We start from the raw sequence: 14,904 nt of genomic DNA, 5'->3' as shown, positions 1-14,904 counted from the left end.
TTATTCTCTTAACAGCTTTCCTCTATATGTGTTAACTATAGTCATCATGCTTATTTATCTAGCACTTACTTATCTTGTAACTAGAAGTTTGTACCTTTTGACCACCTTACTCCAAGTCCCCCTTCTCCTACTCCTGGCCTCTTAACCATAAATCTGATTTCTTTTTCCATGAGTTTGTTTTTGTTTTTCTTTTAGAGTCCATATGTGAGTGAGTTCATACAGCATTTGTCTTTCTCCGTCTGGCTTATTTCACTTAACATCATGCTCTCAAGGTCCATCCATGTTGCTGCAAATGGCGAATTTCCTCCTTTCTTATGGCTGAATAATATTGCCTTGTATATATATACCACATTTTCTTTATCCATTCATCCATCAATGGACACCGGTTGTTTCCACGTCTTGGGTGTCGTAGATCACTCTGCTGTGAACATGGGGGAGCAGATATTTCTTTGACAGAGTGTTTTTGTTTCCTTTGGACATATTCCCAGCAGTGGTATTGCTGGATCTCACTGATACATATTAATGGATAACATGCCACGTGGAAAATATCAGATCTGACTTGCGTTGTCTGTTTACATTTTCTCTGCAGGCTTTCGTGGAGGCCCAGAACAAGATTACTGTGCCCTTTCTCGAGCAGTGTCCTATCAGAGGTTTATACAAAGAGAGAATGACTGAACTGTATGACTATCCCAAGTACAGTTGCCACTTCAGAAAGGGAAAACGGTATGTGAGGATGCTCTAATTCAGTTTTTATTTTTACTTTTCTAGTCAAAGGCTTTCGTAAATTTTAAAACACAAATTCTAAATAACTTATCAGTTTATGAAATTAATTCATCATAAAATCCATCCATTTCTGTGCTTGAATATGAGAATAGCATTTTTTTGTTTATTGTCCAAAATCTTAAAATAAGGGTTAAGAAATTTAGTAGAGGTATGTCCTAGGAAGAAATCTAGATTGTAGGAAATTATTGTCTTACGGCTAGTAATTGGTGAGAGAGGATGATTCATACAAAGCAATGGAGATTTGTTTGCCTCTAAAATTAATTATCTTTGGCTTATACTTGAAAAGATTTTATATATACATTTCTTCCTTCCAAGAATGGAAATGGTCCAAGAGGTGGCATCTATTAATTCACCTCTCTTGTCCTTCTCCCTTTCACACCCACATAAACATATTCTCTTGTATTTTTTTTAAAGTCTCTTTGGAACCACCATCACAAATGTACTTTAGAATTTCTTAGACTCCCCTTCACAGGGATCAGCAAAGTACCATCTGCATGCCAAACCCTGCCCGCCACCTGTTTTTGTAAATGAAGTTTAAATGGCACAAGACACGCCCGTTTGTATATGTACAGTCATGCACCACATTTCAGTCAACAATGGACCGCATATACAGTGGTGGTCCCATAAGATTAGTGCCACATAGCCTAGGTGTGTAGTAGGCCATACCGTCTACATTTGTATAAGTACACTGTAATGTTCACACAGTGATGAAATTGCCTAATGACGCATCTCTCAGAACATATCCCCATCATTAAGCGACGTAGGACTTGCTTTTGTACTGCAACTGCAGAGTTGAGTAATAGCAACAGAGACTGTAGGGCCCTCAAAGCCTACAATATCTGCCATCTTGCCCATTACGGAAACGGTCTGCTGACCCCTCCCCTAGCAGCTTGCGTAGGGAAAGGAATCAGCATTTCACTTTAGAAAATCTGCTTTCTTCTCCATTGGAAAGAAAAATTACTGCTTTATTTGGACATCGGTTTTAATTTTAGCAAATAAGGCAGTGTTCATTTGTCTCTGTTTAGCCAACGTGCAGAATTACAGTAAGTTATTTGAATATCTAAAGCAATTCAGGTAACAAACTCTAGGTACAGGGAGATGATTGGGACCTTCCCCTCTAGTCCCCACGTTCCCGGATGGCCTGTTTGCAGCTGTAGCTTTGTGTGTTGTTTTTCTTTTTTCTTTTTGCTCATATGTGTTTGGTTTTACTCCACAAATAAAAAAACTCCACAGCTAAATAAAGACCATCTCTGTCCCCCAGGTATTTCTATTTTTACAATACAGGTTTGCAGAACCAACGAGTGTTATATGTGCAGGATTCCTTAGAGAGTGAAGCCAGGGTGTTCCTCGACCCCAACATACTCTCCGATGATGGCACGGTGGCGCTCCGAGGTGAGTGCTGCACAGCCAGGCCCATGGGAGTCCCGGGGCCCTCATTTATGGCTCTGACGTTGCTACAGTCACCTCATCTCTGAAATACCAGGCAAAATGTGGACCATATTGTAGAACAGATGCACGTTCAATATCAGGAAAGCTACTTTTTGCACAGTATCTTTAGAACACGTGAGTAGTCATGTGTTCTTCTGATGGCGTGAAGTAGAACTGGAGAATAATTCACACTTGACCCAGTTTAACTTCTAGGGCTTCTGGAATCTTGAAGTATCATCATCTTCTGTAACATCTCTGAGACCTATCTATGGTTGGGAAAATGTTAATCATCTTCTATAAGTAATTTAAGCTGTGCAAAGAATGTTCCAACTATACATATAAAACAGGAAGGAATATTTATGAGATCTGTTTCCTTGGGGGCGGGGGGATGTGATAGAGTTTTAAAATTTGGTTGATTGTTAGTATGTTAGCATTAAAAGTATAAAATAGAATCTTGTAGAAATTAGACAACTTGGTACCCTGTCCCCTGAAGATGCAAGTTTGAAAACTGGGTAAGTTTTGCCTGCAGTTGCTGTGTGTATCCTAAATAACTCTGCTCCCAAGATAACCTCCTTCTCAGGCCTTAAAGAAGATTATCCCAGGTTTGTGCCATAAGCACTAGTTCTAGGGTAAGAAAGTAGGCTATTCTCTGAGTCTATGATTTAATAATTGTACACTCTGAGAATCATCTCTTGTTAGCATCCTAGCTGTTTTTAGTGAAGTTGGCTCAGCATTTCCCCTGTGGCATCTCTGTTTCATAGAAAAAGCACAGTTGTAGGTTCAGCCCAGCAGAACTGAGCAGCTGGACCACTTAAGTCCTGAAATGGATTAGGTGAGAATTAAAGAGCCTGTTCCAAGATCTGTGCAAAGACCCTTATATAAAGGCATTCAGTCGTTTAGTGATTCCCCTCCACAAATAGTCTGTGTATGTAAATGATGATCCTTTATCTAATTAGCATTAAAAGTAATCAGCATTGAAAATAAGGTGCCAGCTAGCTTGTAAGAGTATTCTTCCATGAATTTAAGCTTGGAGTTGTAAATGAATTTTATACACTGGTTCTGTGCAGTAATATGCCCTGTATAAGAATTCATTTAGTTGTAACAAAAGTCTATCTTGCAACTCATCCAGAATGACTTCATGACAATAGAGTCTCACTATTGCTGTGGTAATTCACTCCAGTAACTTTTTAATGGAATGCTCACAATGTACAGGCCCTGGTGGATGGAAAAGTAAATTGGACATGAGGCCTGGTCTCAGTCTTTGAGTTTTCTGAGAATGGTGCTATAAGGAAGATAGAGTATGGGTAAACCTTCAGATTCTTTTATAGTATGTGATTTTTTAAAACATGTATTTTAAATCGAAATGTTCTATTTCAATTTTTCCTGAAAATTTTCTAATTATATATAAACAATCCAAACACTATAGTGTTATGTAGAGTAAGGCGTGAATATTTTCTCCCCATCACCTTCTAGACTTTTTTCTGCATTTATATACCCATGAGCCTGGATACTCTATAGGAATTATAAGTGATTAGTAAGTAGGCTTTGTGAAATCTTAAACATATTTCCCATTAATAGAAATTCCTTGTAAAATAGTAGAAAACCTTTGAAAATAGTTGGGTTTCTTAGAATAATTTTCAACCCCCAGTAAAGTTTGGCAAACATCATAAGAGGAGATCTCTTGTGTCAGTGTCTGGTGTTAAATGCTATATATACTTTATGATTATAAAAACCAATATAAACATGTAAATATTTGTCAGGAAACATTCCACACTGATTGCAGTGTTCTGTCTGTCATGACCCTAAGGAATAGGACATAACAGAACAGTCTGTGGACTGTTGCTTGTCTTTTTTTTTCCACGGTCACTTTTGGAATGTACACTGTGAGCATTCGTTGCCCACCCTCTGCCTTTATTTAGCTGGGTTCATAGTGATCAGATGGTGTGGACATTAATCCTTCAGGGCCAGCAAGTCTCAGAAAATGAGGTTGTAAAGAGTGATTTCAAATAGTTTGGCATCCATTCCAAAAATTACCTAACGGCTCCAGTGTAATTCTGTTACGTGGAATGCATCATAATTCAGTCATTACTCTATATTCCTTACTCCTTTTTCCCTTCATTCCCTTCAGAGTATAGAGAAAAAATGCTGAAAGTCCCAGATGAGCTCTGCTTTTAAGTGAACTGCCTATTGAATTAAAGAAATTTAAAAATGGAAGCATCTTAGTGATAATCCAGTACAGTCATGCATCGCTTAACAATAGGAGTACATTCTAAGAAATGAGTCAACGGCAGTTCCATCATTGTGCGAACATCATAGAGTGCACTTACACAAACCTAGATGGTACAACCTATTACACACCTAGGCTCGATGGTACTAATCTTATGGAACCACCATCGTATATGTGGTCTGTCGTTTCCTGACAACATTGTTATGTGGCGCGTGACTGTACTTCACTTTACAGATGAAGAAAGTAAGACCTGGAGAGATTTGGAAACTTGTCCAAGGTCATAAGGCGACTTCCTTGTAAGACCTGAGCTCAGCCCTCAGAGTTCCTCACTACATTTCCTGCTCCTTCTATTGCCGAATTCTGCCTCATGTATGACAGAGAGCTTGGTCAGACAGCAAAGAGGGCCATGGGCAAGGCTAGGAGTTGTCTCCCCATGTTCACTGTTTGATGATCTCGCCTCTGTCCCATAGGCTATGCATTCAGTGAAGATGGTGAATATTTTGCCTATGGTCTGAGTGCCAGTGGCTCAGACTGGGTGACGATCAAGTTCATGAAAGTTGATGGCGCCAAAGAGCTTCCAGATGTGCTTGAAAGAGTCAAGTTCAGCTGTATGGCCTGGACCCACGACGGGAAGGGAATGTTCTACAACTCCTACCCCCAACAGGATGGGAAAAGTGATGGTGAGTTAAGACTTCAGATGAAAGCACCTTTTTATGAACTAGAAGTGTGACTTCACATGACTATAAAAAGGAAGCTAAACTCCAATAGAGGTTGTTTGGTCTAGAGGCAAGATTCCTCAGAGGACGTTGTGTTAGTTAGCTTTGTTGTATAACAGATCACCCCAAAATTTAGTGGCTTAGAATAATGACTATTTATTTTTGCTTATGAGTCTATAGGCTGGCCAGGCAGTGCTTCTGGGTTTACACAGCTGAGTTCTATCATGTATCTGTGGTCAGCTGCGGGTCAGTTGGCTGGTCTTGGCTTGACTCTCATGTGTCTGGGGCCTCAGCTCTGCTCCATGTGGTCTCTCATCCTCTAGCACACTAGCCTGGACTGGGGCTTGTTTGCATGGCAGCTTAGTAGGATTCCAAGGGGAAGAGTCAAGAGGCACAACCTCCTTGATACCTATGCTTGCTACTGTCGTAACGTTACTTTGTTATGTTCTCTTGGCTAAAGTAAGTCATGGGGGCAGCCCCTCTTCAAGGGGTGGGGAAACAGATACAGCAAACTGTGAAGAATTGTGGCCATTATTGCAATTACTCCTTCACAAATGTGTTACATCTCCCAAGGGGATCATGGAGACGATGGATTTTTTTTAGTAAAACCAAATTATTTAATGATGTTGACTGATTTTAAAATTTTCCTATCGCAGTAGTCATCTCTCTTCCCCTGATCAGGAGTTACAGATCACCTGTTGGTTGCATTCATCTTGACAGTTTTCTCCTTGTTAATTTCCGGGGCACACCTTTGTTCTTCTCCCCTTCAATTGCACAAAGATCCTATTGTGTTCAAGTGGTTCCTCTTTCTTGCCACTGTCACTCCTCATCTTCCTGGACAAGAAGGGCCCTGCACCTTGTACCTTGCTGGCACAAGCTGTCAACATCATCTTCTTCCTTATACCACCCCATATTTCTACATGGTGTATGGCATTCTCATGTTGTCTTGGTTGGTCTTGACGGATGGTTTTTACAATCCCTTTGTTAGAGATTTGGAGCTGGGTGCAGAGTTTCAGTTCCTTATTGCAGGGCCTGGGGCTGCAGAAGAACAGACAAGAAGCAGAGCTGCTCCATTGCTTTCTACTGCACATGCTGCCCCATTGTCATGACTTGCTGTATCTTTGTCATCTTTAAAGGTGCTTGCTTTCTTTTCTGATTCCTCCCCCTAGTTGAATTGGGAATAAGGCTACAACACTTTTTATCTCTTTTGGCTGTTATTAGCTTTTGCTGCCTTTTGATTAGACTACTGCAATACCTTCTTCTTAATTCACCAATGAACTACAGGAGGAGCTAAGAGTAGGCTCTTTATTCAAGGATGTTGGCTGAAGAAAGACCTCTGTGCTCTATACACTGAATTAGCTGCCTGTGTTAAAAGTACCCTGAGTTAGGAAATGTTGGCTATTTCCAAGTTCTGGGAGAACAAAAAAGTGTATAACTGGCTATTTCTTGTTAGAGAACAGTGTTAACTTGTGAAAAACATGAAAGTTACTATTTATCCTTAGCTTTCAGTGGCAAAAATGGTGATGATTAATAATTGTAGTTGATTGAAGAAAGCCAACATCATCTCCCAGCTGTATTTTGCTGCCTTTTTATGCAGAGGACCTCAACAGCCTATGTGATAGAGGGACTTACGAATGACGCTAAGCTTCTTACCAGTGTTCCTGGAAAAGCCGTGGAAAATCACCAAGTATACCCTAAAGCCTTTTTTAATATTATGGTATTATCTTGCTTTTTTTCTTCATTGTCCTGAAGGCTTGGTATGTTTTTATAATGAAAAAAAAATAGTTCAGTTTCATAACAGCCTCCAAAATCAGCAAATATGTGTGAATTACCTCCAGGGTGATACCCGCCTGATACTTAACTTTTTTTTTAAATAGACTTTTTCTTTTAGAGCAGTATTAGGTTCACAGCAAAATTGAACAGAAGGTACAGATATTTCCCATACTTCCCCTGCCCCTGCACGTGCATACCCTTCCCTATTACAACATCCCCCATCCGCCTGGTACAACTGATGAACCTTTGTGGACACATCATAATCACCCAAATCCATAGTTTACATTAGAGTTCATTCTTGGTGTTGTACATTCCATGGGTTTGGACAAATGTATAATGATATGCAGCCACCATTCCAGAATCAGAGAGAGTAGTTACACTGCCCTAATAATCCTCTATGTTCCACCTATTCATCCTCCCTCACCACCCACCCCTGGCAAACACTCACCTTTATATTGTCTACATATTTTGGCCTTTTCTGGAATGTCACATAGTTGGAATCATTCAGTAGGTAGCCTTTTCAGATTGACTTCTTTGACTTAGTAATATATGTTTAAGTTTCCTCCATGTCTTTTCATGGCTTGGTAGCTCATTTCTTTTTAGCACTGAATAATATTCCCTTGTCTGGATGTAGCACAGTTTATCCATTCATCTACAGAAGGACATCTCGGTGGCTTCCTAGTTTTGGCAATTATGAATAAAGCTGCTGTAAATATTCACATGCAGGTTTTTGTGTGGACATAAGTTTTCAACTCCTTTGGGTAAATACCAAGGAGTATGATTGCTAGATTGTATGGTAAGAATATGTTTAGTTTTGTAAGAAACCACCAAACTGTCTTCCAGAGTGGCTGACCGTTTTGCATTTCCCCCAGCAATGAATAAGCGTTCCTATTGCTCCACATCTTTGCCAGCATTTGGTGTTGTCAGTGTTCTGGATTTTGGCCATTCTGTTAGGTGTGTGGTGGTATCTCCTTGTTTTAATTTGCATTTCCTTGATGACATATGATGTGAAGCATCTTGCCATATGTTATTTGTTATCTGTCTATCTTCTTCGATGAGGTGTCTGTTAAGGTCTTTGATCCATTTTTTAACTCGGTTGTTTGTTTTCTTATTGTTGAATTTTAAGAGATTTTTGTATGTTTTGGATAACAGTCTTTCATCAGATATATCTTTTGCAAATATTTTCTCCCAGTCTGTGACTTGTCTTTTCGTTCCCTTGACCGTATCTTTCACAGAACCGAAGGTTTTAATTTTAGTGAACTTGAACTTATCAATTGTTTCTTTCATGGATTGGGCCTTTGGTGGTGTATCTAAAAAGTCATCGCCAAACCCAAGGTCATCTAGATTTTCTCCTATGTTAACTTCTAGGAGTTTATAATTTTGCCTTTACTTTTAGGTGTATGATCCATTTTGATTTAATTTTCGTGAAGTGTGTAAGGTCTCTGTCTAGATTGTTTTGCATGTAGATATTCAGCTGTTCCAGCACCATTTGCTGGAAAGACTATCTTTTCTCCATTCTTTTACCTTTGCTCCTTTGTCAAAGATCAGTTGACTGTATTTATGTGGGTCTATTTCTGGGCTCTCTAGTCTGTTCCATTGATCTCTTTGTTCATTCTTTTGCCAATACCACGCTGTCTTGATTAGTTATAGTAAGTCTCAAAGTCAGGTAGTGTCAGTCTTCCACCTTTGTTCTCTTCCTTCAATATTGTGTTGGCTATTCTGGGTTTTTTTTGCCATTTCACATAGACTTTAGAATCAGTTTTTCAATATCCACGTAATAACTTGCTGGGATTTTGGTTGGGATCACGTTGAATCTATAGATCAAGTTGAGAAGAACTGACGTCTTGACAATCTTAAGTCTTCCTATTTGTGAACATGGAATATCTCTCCATTTATTTACCTCTTTGATTTCTTTCCTGAAAGTTTTGTAGTTTTCCTCATGTAGATCTTGTACGTATTTTGTTAGATGTATATCTAAGTGTTCCATTTTGGAGGGGTACTAATATAAATGTTTTTAGTTTCAAGTTCCACTTGTTCGTTGCTGGTATGTAGGAAAGCAATTAACTTTTGTATATTGACCTTGCATTCTGCAACAAGATGCTTAACTTTTAAAATGTTTCTAGCATGGTACAATATGGGTGGAATAGATTTTCTTGAAATTGCCAAATGTGCTTCAATATACAGTTTTAACTCCTGCAGGCACAGAGACATCCACCAATCTCCACCAAAAGCTCTGCTACCATGTCTTGGGGACCGATCAGTCAGAAGATATTTTGTGTGCTGAGTTTCCTGATGAGCCCAAGTGGATGGGTGGAGCTGAGGTATTGTACCGCTATGAAATTCTACCCTCAAAGACCGTATGTCATGGATTGTATATATAAATATTCTCTTTATATGATGATCTTTATGGGTGATAGAAGTCCCTTGAGTGAATATTCTTTTGTTAAAAATATTGATATTCAACTTGACTCTTAACAGTGAAGGTGATAAACCTTTTAACTGTAATCTCAACATAAAAATCTTAACGCTAAAAGATATATGTGCTTATGGTAAAAAAAAAAAAGAAACTTTAAAGTACAGAATAACATAAAGTAAGACATGAATATTTTGAAACTCAGAATCCTACTTCTCAGAGGTGAGGAGAATATCCTTCCAAAAATTTTCCTTCTATATATAGGTGTGAATGTGGGGAGAGAGAGAGAGGATGTGTGTGTTTTCCTTTTTCACACAACTGTGCTCTTCATGCATATTTTTCATTTATTTTTACGTTAAAATAAGTATCTTTTAGACATTTTCCTGTCTTACAGATAGTTCATACATTCTTTGGGGTCTTGACTATAACTGTCCTCTATGGAAGTGATGTGTTTCTAAGTTACTGGCCCAGATTTTATTCTGTATCTTGAGAATCAACTGGGAAAAAACTTAGAGGTGCTTGGAGTAAGAATTGGATTCTTCTTGTTGGCTCACTTCTGAGTACTAAGAAATAGTTTTTTATTTTATTTATTTATTTATTTATTTATTTATTTATTTATTTATTTTTGAGGAAGATTAGCCCTGAGCTAACTGCTGCCAATCCTCCTCTTTTTTTTTTTTTTTTTTTGCTGAGGAAGTCCGGCCTTGAGCTAACGTCTGTGCCCATTTTCCTCTACTTTATATGTGGGATGCCTACCACAGCATGGCTTTTGCCAAGCGGTGCCGTGTCTGCACCCAGGATCCAAACTGGTGAATCCCGGGCCGCTGAAGTGGAACATGTGAACTTTGCTGCGCCACCAGGCAGGCCCCAAGAAATAGATTTTAAAAGAAATAAAAGCATTCTGAGTCTTTTAATATATGTGGACTATCATCCCATTTTTAGTGGGATTGAGGAGCCCATGAGAAATTTTTTAGCTTATTAAGCCACTTACCTCTTCCCTGAGAGACACTTAATACTTTGCTAAGAAAAGGACATTCACATTTGAACTTCTGCTCGTGGGTCTGGTTCATTGGGGGATGGAATAGAAATCCGTGGTGTTTTTAGTCCATGTGTGTTGACATACCTTATTCCAAATTCTCCTTTTTTAAGTTTTGTTTCTCTAGACCAGAGGTTGGCAAACTAATGCCATCAAGCCAAATCGGGCCTCCTGCCAGTTTTTGTAAATAAAATTGTATTGAAACTCAGCCACACTGTTGACATGTTGTCTGTGGCTACTTTCAAGCTACGACAGCAACAGCAGAGTTGACTAGTTGCCTCAAAGCCTCACAAAGCTGAAAATACTCTCTGACTCTTTATGGAAAAAATTGGCCAGACTTTAATGCAGTGTGTTAAAAATGAATTTCTAGGACTTATTATTACCTACAACTTTCCCCTTTTTTAATGCTTTTTCTTTTCCACCTAACTCCCCAACCTAGAGGCTTTTCTTGTGTAGTTACTTTTGTCATATTTCTCACATACTTGTTTTTAATGGCTCTCTGTATTGGTAGATTGTTTCTACTAAGTTTCCTTCTTAGCCCAGCTTCTCATACCTAAGGCTTCTGCTTACTACAGATAATGCGTATTTGTTTATAAAATAATAGACATTTTTATCTTCATCTGACTGAAATAATTAGGGAGATAAATATGCTATCAAGAAAAATTTTAAATTTTAAATGTTAGGTCTTGTGTTTCTCTTACCCTTTTTGGGGGAGAGGTTGTGATGGGGAAAACCTGAACTATATTTTTAATAATCAGATTTTATTCCTTTGGATTCTTCGTAAAACCAAAACATGCTCTCTTGGAGAAATTTTTATGCTTCAAAACTAATAATTTAATTGCAGCAAACCTGTTTTAATTAAGGTGAAATTATTTGATGGATACAATAACATGAATACTGAAAATAAAGGCCAGAATATTCCTATATTTTCGCATACTGGTCTAAAAGAAACAAGCTTAACAGTAGAAAACACCTGCAACTCTAGTTGTTTGGCTCTCTTTATTAGCATTTGGTTGAAGCAGCTAGGTTTTTTTTCTTTTTTAAAAAGTGTGGTAAAATATACGTAACATAAAATTTACCAGTTTAATCATTTTTTAAGTGTAGAGTTCAGTGGCATTAAGTACATTCACATTATTGTGCAACCATCAGCACCATCTATCTCCAGAACTCTTTTCATCTTGCAAAACTGAAACTCTGTCCCCATTCAGCAATAACTCCCCATCCCCCACCCCCAGTCCCTGGTAACCACCATTCTACTTTCGGTCTCTGTGTGTTTGGCTGTGCTAGGTACTGCTTATAAATGTCATCGTTATAGTATCTGTCCTTTTGTGACTGACTATTTCACTTAGCATAACATTGTCTAGGTTCATCCATGTGTGAGAATTTCCTTTCTTTTTGACACTGAATAATATTCCATTGTGTGTACATACCACATTTTGTTTATCTATTCATCCATCTATGGACACTTGGGGTGATTCCACAGCATTATTGTGAATAATGCTGCTATGAGCAGCCAGTTTTTTAAAATACAGTGGAGGCATATAAGATATGCATTTAACATGTGTATATTCAATTCTACCAGCTAGACAACTGAAAAGAAGAGCAGATTTAAATAGTTCAGGTGGTCCTTCTACCATTCCATTGCATGGACAAAATAACATACCTGCAAGGGTAATTAACTTACAGGTCCATGGCAGGAACCGCTTGCTGGTATGTTAGACCCCACAGCCTGTATCTTCTTAACTACCATGCACTCGGCCTCCATGATCAAAAGAAAAGAAATCATGCAAAAACAGCAGCAATGACCATTTAAAGAATGGCAGTAAATGAAGAGATGCATCTGTACTGCACAGAAGTAATAAACGAAGTTATAAGAAAAACTAAAGGGACATATATAGTGAGTCCTAAGGAACTTTCTATTGGATCAGGGCCCTAATGAGCAAATTCTGCAGAGGACGTCTTTAAGAAAACCAGTGGGCTCAGTAAACAATGAACTGGGTGTAGATTTCCCTTAAGTTGTGTTCCAACTGCTTGGAGGGTCTTGCTAGACAGATGTCACCTCACCAGTTGCCAAGGTTGGTTGGGCAGGTCCTGCTGACTATGTGAGTGTCCCCTTCCTTCTTCACCCTACTGTGTGTGGTCTTTCTGAGCTGAGAGGGCCTTCTTGCTGCATAGAGGAGCATTCTTTGTCACTTCAACACAAGTGCTATAGTTCACACGTATGAAGCCTTCAGAAGCCTCAGGCCCATCCTGGATTGATGGTTCAGTTCCAGGTCAGAGGAATCTAGATTATGAAAAAAATCTTGATGTGGGAATTTCTTGTACTTGTCAAGGAAGTATGATAAGCCCAGGGGAGTCCAAGAAGCTGGTGCAAGTTGACTGGCTGGACTGGAAGCACCCATGACTGGTGCGCAGATAAGCAATCAGGGCATTCACTGGAAATGAAGTAGACAGTTTCCTAACAGCCTTTTTTTAGTGACTTGTGCCTTAGAGACAAGCCAGTAGTCCTTTTCATAACCAGGCACCAAATGTATGTGCTGCAATCGTTGCCTTTATTTTTCAGGTAGTTGCTTTTAGAATTGTCATTTTGCACCTCGTATTTTATTAATATATTTAACAGTATCTCCGAACGGAGAGCCAGTGTTAGAGTGATGCGGTGTAGTGGAGCAAAAATCAGATTTTTATTCTAATCCTATCTGGTGGCCTTGGGCAAGTCACTTCATCTCTCCAAGTCTGCTTCTTTCCTTTCCTCCAGGGCTTTTTCAGCTCTGAAAGTCTATGGATGGAGGATTAGTCATAGCATCTCATAGACCCTGAAGCAGGCTTCCTGGGTGAGAACATAGCTGCTGGATGTGAGAACAGTAGGAGATGGGGTGTCAGGCTTTGTGGCTGTGGTTGGAGGGGCACGTGGGTGGGTGACTGGCTGGGTGTGTGGAGGCATGTGGGTCTCTGGCAAGCTGCCGTCCTCCTCCCCTTTGGCTGCTGCAATCTAGGTTCACTGAGGGCTTCCCTTTGTGTCCTAGATGCTGTCTCCTCATGACTCATCTTCCTTCGCCTGTACCTCCTCTACCTTCCTGCACGGCCAGGTCTTTCTGGCCTTGAGCGGTCTGGAAATTACGATCAAGAAGCAGCTTTAGTTTTTCCACTGTTGCCTCTGACAGCATCTCTCCCCAGGACGACTGCCTCCTACCCAGCAGAACCCATAGCTCTCTGGATGCTTTTGGGTATTAGAACTGTTACTAAACGTGCATTGCAGTCAAAAACAGAATATTGACTCTCCGGTGTACATGCTTCTTCCCTCTCCCCCGCTCAAGTTTGGTGAGCACATGGGGGACTAGCAGATGTAGGGTAGGAGCTATTCATTGTAGGTAGTGAGATCCCTTCAATTCTGGGAACCTTTGGCTATTTTTTTTTTCCTACCATAGAAAGACTTGGACATGAATAGCCATAGCAGCCTTGTTCATGATAGCCCCAAACTGGACACAACCCAAATACCCATTAATAAGTGCATGAATGAACAAATTGTGGTACATCCCTATGATGGGATGCTACTCAGCATTAACAAGGAGTGAACTATTGATGCACCCAACAACGTGGATGAATCTCAAAATAATCATGCTCCGTGAAAGAAGCCAGAAAAGAAAGAGTACATAGTGTTCAATTCCATTTATATAACACTCTCTAGAAAATGCAAACTAGTCTCTAATGGCACAAAGCAGATCAGCAGTTGCTTGGAGATTGGGGGTGGGGAACGGGAGGGAGGGAATGTGAAGGGGCAGGACGAAACTTAGGGGGATGATCAGACTGGACCATTGGAATTTAAGTGTGACAGTTGGGCCATTCTGAGCAATGACAGGATCTTCTGTTACCTCCGGGTAAACCTCCAGATTTAGTTTCTCCAGTGGTGGTGCAGGGAGGAGGAGCTGCAGAAGAGGAATAGAATTTTTGCTCATTGGGAGCTGTGTGATCTCTCTTGGCTGCTGACAGTCGTGAGCTGTGTCCAGACACCAGCTCTCTATGGCGTCCTTCTGTAGGTGGTGAGATCCCTTCCATTCTGGGAACCTCTGTACTTTGTTGTTTTCTGATGTGGGTTATAAACTCTCTGGCTGACCTTTGCACTGCCCTGGCAAAGCTGCTCCCAGCAGGATTCCCTCGAGATTCATACCTCTCTGCCACTCCCCTCAACCCCCATCCTTTGTCAGCTGGGACCTTTAAAATGACTGGAGGCCAGCTACCTTCCTGGTGCCTCTTGGCTGAGGGGAAGCCACATCCACAGGTCATTCCATCCTGGAAGTGCGGGCAGTGTTCACCACTGTCCTCCTCACCTGCCGACCAAGGGCCTCCTGCCTTTGATCCCCCTGACACCTCCGTGCTGCTGGGTCACAGAACAGCAGCTCCCTCATGCCCCTGGGGGCAACGTGCAACAGATAGCTAGCATTTGGTTGAAAGGACAGTGATGTTAATTATTATTTAACATAGACGATGAGGCTTTAGTTGGAGGGCGGGATTGTGGGAGGATAGAATTCGT

At 40.2% G+C, this 14,904-nt stretch overlaps 1 protein-coding gene across 3 annotated transcripts in view; it reads left to right on the top strand.

Moving 5' to 3' along the window:
- The window catches only part of PREP (prolyl endopeptidase), a 122,859-nt gene that overhangs the window by 23,588 nt on the left and 84,367 nt on the right, over positions 1 to 14,904 (top strand). For all 3 annotated transcript variants that reach the window (XM_070556757.1, XM_070556758.1, XM_070556760.1), the window contains exons 3-6: positions 590 to 723; positions 2,045 to 2,175; positions 4,909 to 5,118; positions 9,127 to 9,248. In XM_070556757.1, the coding sequence (XP_070412858.1) occupies positions 590 to 723; positions 2,045 to 2,175; positions 4,909 to 5,118; positions 9,127 to 9,248 (597 nt within the window). The remainder of the gene's footprint in view (positions 1 to 589; positions 724 to 2,044; positions 2,176 to 4,908; positions 5,119 to 9,126; positions 9,249 to 14,904) is intronic.

This window comes from Equus przewalskii, chromosome 9, assembly GCF_037783145.1.
Source record: "Equus przewalskii isolate Varuska chromosome 9, EquPr2, whole genome shotgun sequence".
Classification (NCBI taxonomy): domain Eukaryota; kingdom Metazoa; phylum Chordata; class Mammalia; order Perissodactyla; family Equidae; genus Equus; species Equus przewalskii.
Note: the sequence above shows the minus strand (reverse complement) of the source record. Positions and strands in the feature narration are given on the sequence as shown.